Source organism: Grammomys surdaster, unplaced genomic scaffold (genome assembly GCF_004785775.1).
Source record: "Grammomys surdaster isolate TR1022 unplaced genomic scaffold, NIH_TR_1.0 98, whole genome shotgun sequence".
Taxonomy (NCBI): domain Eukaryota; kingdom Metazoa; phylum Chordata; class Mammalia; order Rodentia; family Muridae; genus Grammomys; species Grammomys surdaster.
In genome coordinates, this window is record NW_021604577.1 from 9,961,499 (window position 1) to 9,967,585 (window position 6,087).

The 6,087-nt window shown below is 41.8% G+C and overlaps 1 protein-coding gene across 1 annotated transcript in view; it reads right to left on the reverse strand.

The window, feature by feature from the left end:
- Positions 1-2,025: 2,025 nt before the first annotated feature.
- The window catches only part of Gemin2 (gem nuclear organelle associated protein 2), a 14,387-nt gene continuing 10,325 nt past the window's right edge, over positions 2,026-6,087 (reverse strand). Inside the window, exons 8-10 of the mRNA XM_028782506.1 lie at positions 5,651-5,761; positions 3,330-3,388; positions 2,026-2,499 (exon numbers count right to left, since the gene is read on the reverse strand). Of these exons, the coding sequence (XP_028638339.1) occupies positions 2,460-2,499; positions 3,330-3,388; positions 5,651-5,761 (210 nt within the window). The 3' untranslated portion in view covers positions 2,026-2,459. The remainder of the gene's footprint in view (positions 2,500-3,329; positions 3,389-5,650; positions 5,762-6,087) is intronic.

Genomic DNA, 6,087 nt, shown 5'->3' on the forward strand with positions numbered 1-6,087 from the left:
AGAGAGAGAGAGAGAGAGAGAGAGAGAGAGAGAGAGAGAGAGAGACAGAGAGAGAGAGACAGAGAGACAGAGAGAGAGACAGAGAAAGGAAAATTATTTTTGATGATAGAAAGTTCCATGAAAATATTTGAGAGAGGAAAAATTGTTTGATGATAGAAAGTTTCATTAAAATCTTTGAAGAGGGAAAAATACAGTACATGTCATAGGAATTAGTGAATATCTGCTTTTATAAGAATATTTATGTTTATGCTCTAACTCAGAAATTCCATTTTTTATAAAGTTAAGCTAAGAAATTAAGGATATAAAAAGTATGTACGGGGAGCTGGAGAGATGGCTCAGTGTTTAAGAGCACTGACTGCTCTTACAGAGGTCTTGAGTTTGACTCCCAGCAACCACATGGTAACTCACAACCATCTGTAATGGGATCTGATGCCCTCTTCTGGTGTGTCTGAAGACAGCTACAGTGTATTCCTATACATAAAATAAATAAATAGTTATAAAAAAAGTATGTACGGGATTTTCACTAGTTAAGTATTCGATAGTGGCACTTGATTAAATGATTCTACAAAGAAACTGTGCAGCTGTTAAAAACAAGATGAAGAGGATTTGCATGGACACATGTAAACTGGTTGTCTTAGGACTTTACTGCTGTGAACAGACACTATGGCCAAGGCAACTCTTTAAAGGACAAAATTTAATTGGTTTACAGGTTCAGAGGTTCAGTCCATCAGCATCCATGCAAGAAGCATAGCAGCACCCAGGCAGGCTTGGTTGAGACAGAGCTGAGAGTTCTACATCTTCATCTGAAGGTTGCTAGTGGAAGACTGGCTTCCAGGCAGCTAGGACTAGGGTATTAAAGCCCAAAACCACTGTGACACACCTACTTCATCAAGGCTACACCTCCTAATAGTGCCATTCCCTGGCTCAAGCAAACCATCCCACTGGTATTGTAACAAAACATGAGGGACTGTAGAGATGGCTTATAGTGTATCTTAGGTTCTTCTATTGTGACAAAACACCGTGACCAAAGAAACTTCTAAAAGAAGGTATTCAATTGGTGTTATGCTTTCAGAAGGTTAGAGTCCATGATGGTGGAGTGAAGGCATGGGAGCAGGTAGTTAGAGCAGCGGCTGAGCGCTCAGGAAGGGAGGGGAGGGGAGGGGAGGGGAGGGAGGGGAGGGGAGGGGAGGAGAGACCACAGTTTGCTGGTATAGTATTTGGGAAACTGAGGCATGGATTCAGACAAATCTGAGGCCACCTTGGACTACAGAGTTGCAGGCAATGCTGGGCTACAGAATACCATCTTGTCTTAGCAACAATCAAAATCCTTTAGTTTGCTAGGAGAGATGGAACTGTGCTAAGGTAATATTTTTACACCGTAGACTTGAATAAGCAGAACTGCTTTTTAAATATTATCCACTCAGGACTTTCACTGTGAGTAGCATACACAATGTTATGCTCAGCTACGAGCTGTGGAAAGAACCAAAGCCACCCAATGACTGACAGCTTACCAGGCCCTGGCACATCCTCCTCTCCCAAACAAATCAGCAAAACTACGAAACTTTAAGGTCAGTTGCTTTTAGACATGAATTTGAAGATTCATTTTTGATGTATAGAAGTGTTTTGTCTTTGTGTATACCATGTACACACCTGACATCAGGAAGACAGAAGGTGTCAGATCCTCTGGAACTCAGACTGTTGTCAGTTGTTATATAGGTGTTCGGACTGAACCCAAGTCCTCTCAGGAGCAGCAAGTGCTCTTGACTGCTGCTCTACCTCCAGTCTTTTTTTTTTTTTTTTGAGGTAGAGTCTTATTATGTAACCCCAAATGGCTCAGAACCCCAAGATGCTGGGATCCCAAGTGTGTTCTACCATGTACTGCTTATTATGACGTTACTGAAAATGATTTGTTAGGGAAAGTTTTGATGGTGTAATTAAACTACAACGACTGAGTTTGAACATGTCCACGGGATTAGTCTTGTTGATTGTGGACGGATTTGTCATTTCATCTGTATGAACTGCAACTCTAAGGACATCCACTGTCTTTTATTTTGTTCAAGAGTCAAATAAAATTTTGGTAGCCAAAATACATTTTAACATAAATATATATGTATACTTGTAAAAACCAATGAAGCAGCACCAGGAGCCTGTATAAAATGCCATCAGTTTTTATACAAGCTGCTTGAGTAAAAAGTCACACTTGACCTCTTTTCAGTGCATGCAACTGAAGAAAACTGTTCCAGCTGCTCATCAGATACCAGGTGGGCTTTTCTATAGACATTTCAGACACGTAAACCAATCAAGTCTATATTTTGAATATCAACTTGAGCTGCAGATTAAGATGAAACCCTTCACATAACTTGAAGAAGTGATGCAATCTGTCATCAGGTTGGAATTATGATTCCTCAGCCTTAGGCTCCTTCACAGAATGATCTTCCATCCCTAGGAGGTCAGCTCGATCAAGATGGCTCATCAGCTAAGTCACGTTGATCAAAATACCTAGGAAGACAAAGACTTCAGTGTATGCATACATATGAAGGACAGCACTGCTTGTAGCAGCAAAAGCACACAAGGACTCAACAGAGACTAAACTACAGCACAGCGACCCAATGGGAAACACACACACACATTAAAAAAGCGGAACGCTGAGTTCTTCAGTAAAGTTGCCTAGGTTTGGATCCTATCTTTACCATACACTAGCCAGATGATGGTCAGGAAGTAGCAAAGTTATTTCACATCTTTCTGCCAGTTTCCTCATCTCTAAACCAACAGTGTAGCATTAAATGAGTTCCTATTATGACGCACTAAGAAAAATGCTTGGAATAAATACCAGAAAAATTAAACATAATAAACAGCATAGTTATTACAGATGTTTAGCAGATGTAGAAACTAGATGTTTAGTATGTGTGTATTTTCAAAAAGCATCTTGTTTGGCAGGGGAAGGATAACTTGAGGGCATTGTTAATCAAACATATTATGAAGCTTTACAGAGGTGCCACCAAGACAAAACCAAGCCAAGCCAAACCCCAAAACAAATTGCTGATCAGTGAGCAAAACCTGTCCAGGAAGAGACCTAAAATGTGTGCCTTTGCTCAGATGTACAATATATTTTCACGTAAATTCAGCAGGAACTTTGATATAAGGAATAAAGATAGAACTTGGTGGGTGGACTCCCTGCCTGACATGTACAGGTTCCATCCAGTATAGATTAAAAAAGGAAATCAAACATACTAGATAAAAATACACAGCAAATGAAATGAATCCAGCATTAACTATATCCTGTCTTCTACTGATAACAAGGAAACAGGAAGTGAGATTTCTTAACTCACCTGCTAACTAAGCAGATGAGCAGATTCAAAGCCGGGACTCTTTCGTCATCTTTACTGCCCTGAAAAACATAAAGAGGCTAGTTGTTTTTCCTTAAGTATTTTCATAACAAATTTCCTTTTAAGATTAAAAAACTGTGAAGCTTGTGTTAGGTAACAGTCACCATCATATGAAGATAACCCACCAGGAAGCTGGTGTTTGACTCACGCCTTAGGTATCAGAGGTTGGGAGGCAGAGGCAAGTGGATCTCTGTGAGTTTAAAGTCAGCCTTGTCCCCAAAATGAACAGACAGAAGAAAACTAAAGGACCCCCTGAAAACACTAGGATATTTATTTATCTATTTATTTATTTTTCAGACAACTCACTGTTACTACTGGCTGGCCTGGAACTCCCTATGCAGACTGGACTGTCCTAATAGTCATAGATCTGCCTGCTTTACCTCCTGACTGCTGGGACTAAAGGCATGTGCCACTACACCTGGCCCACCTTTATTTATTTATTTTTCTCGAGACAGTGTTTCTCTGTGTAGCCCTGGCTGTCCTGGAACTCACTCTGTAGACCAGGCTGTCCTCAGAAAATCAGAGACAGAAATCCACCTGTCTCTGCCTCCCAAGTGCTGGGATTAAAGGTGTGCGCCACCACTGCCCGGCCCATCTTTTATTTTTAAAAGTAAAATATAAATACATCACTTTCCCTGGTCCCTAATTTCCTCCCTCCAATCTAGCACTTTCAAAATCATGGCCCCCTTTTCCTTAATTGTTGTTTTACCCATGTGCGCACACACACACACAGACACACACACACACACACACACACACACACTCACACACTCTTAAATGTACAATCTGTTCAGCTCACACATGGTTACTCGCCTCCTTATGATCTTGGGGCTGACCACCTGGTGTTGGATAATCGATTTGGGGGGTCCAGATACCAGGCCTTATTAGTTACTAATAAGAGGCCCTTTGTTTTATTCTGGGGCAAGGTTTCATGTAGTACAGCCGGGCCTTAAATATTCCAAAGTAGCTCCTAGGTTGTCCTTGATCTTCCTGCCTTAGCCTCCTCAGTGCTGACAGGCTTGGGGTCCCATGTATGAAATATGCAGCACTGTGTTTAGAACCTTGGGCTTGGCCAAGCGGTGATGGCGCAGGCCTTTAATCCCAGCACTTTGGAGGCAGAGGCAGGTGGATTTCTGAGTTTGAGGCCAGCCTGGTCTACAGAGCTCTGAGTTCCAGGATAGCCAGGGCTACACAGAGAAACCCTGTCTTGAAAAAACCAAAAAACCCCCCAAAAACAAACAAAAAAACCCCACCAAACCTTGGGCTTTGTGCATGCTAGGTGAGCAGCGTAATTAACATGCTACAGCCCCAGCTACAGTCTCTTTATTTTATTATTACGTTTCTAATGTGTGTGTGTGTGTGTCACACTCAGGTCACCAGCCTAAGATCATTATTTAAAGAACGATGGATGCTGTGCAGAAGGAGTAATAATTAACGCTGATTACAAGGGTTGTAGTTTTATGGGTACTATAACAGGAGGTTGATATAAAGTGAGTTTGACCCTTCCCCTTGAACATCAGCCAGGAACTGCTCTTAACTTACTCATGGCAGGTGATCCCCTAATATATTATGATATAAATGTAAGGTAGACCAGATGGGCCTTTGAGCTTGGAATTTGAGCTCTGAAAACTGAACTAAAAATCACTATCTTTGCAGGGTGGATAGAGTGCTTTCCTCGAATATTCAAGGTCCTGATTCAGTTCCTCTGTGCTTAGAAACAGCAGCTTCAGGTGTTCTGCTACAGCAACACAAAACGAACGAAGGGAAGGACGGAAGTCACAACACCAGAAACGATGACTGGGATCTAGTTATGTTAGATCTCGTCTGGACCTTCAGAGCTCCCTCACCTGAGGGAAAATTACTTCCCTGTACTCTCCCACCCCCACCTCCATATTATTTTCTTGAAATAAGGTTCTTACTATGTAGCCTTGACTGGCCTTACAGAGAAGCCTCTGCCTTCCAAGGGCTGGGATTAAGGGTGCATGCCAGCATGCTTGGCCTCCCTCTGTTTTAGAGAGGTCTTTTATGCAGCCCGGGTTGGACTTGAACTGCAATGCTCTCCTTCCCACCTCCTAGATGCTGGGTGACAGTCATGTGCCGCCACATCTGGTTTGTTATTTAATGTACTCTATTTGAGGTTGTTTGTTTCTGTAGACTCTTTAATCCCAACTAATAACATATTCCACATGTTTCTATCTCATATATATATATTCTTTTCTACCATAGGAGACAGTGAGACTGTGAAATAGTACAGTATGACTCACCACCAGGAGCCTCACTTCAGAACATCTTCTTGCCAGCTGCCGAATGAGCGAGTGAGCCTCAGGCAACAACGGCTTTTCAAGACAGGCCAACAAAGCATAAAACCATCTTCCCTGAGTACAAATGAAGAATGAACAGACAAGTAATGAAGAACCCATTTAGTTTGTTTTTCTAAATGCCCGATGCTGGTACCTGCCCACATGCTACGAACGAATCAACAGAGTGTCTGTCTAGAGAGGCAAATGCTCTTCTGTTTTCTAAGCAGAGACCTAGCCCACTACATACTTCAAAACAGTTCCTGATTCCCAATGAACTCATTTCTGTATTTGTACTACAGTTGATGTCCTCCTGTCCCCAATCTATCAATCTGTCAATCTATCAGTCTGTCTGTCATCTATCTATCTATCTATCTATCTATCTATCTATCTATCTATCTATC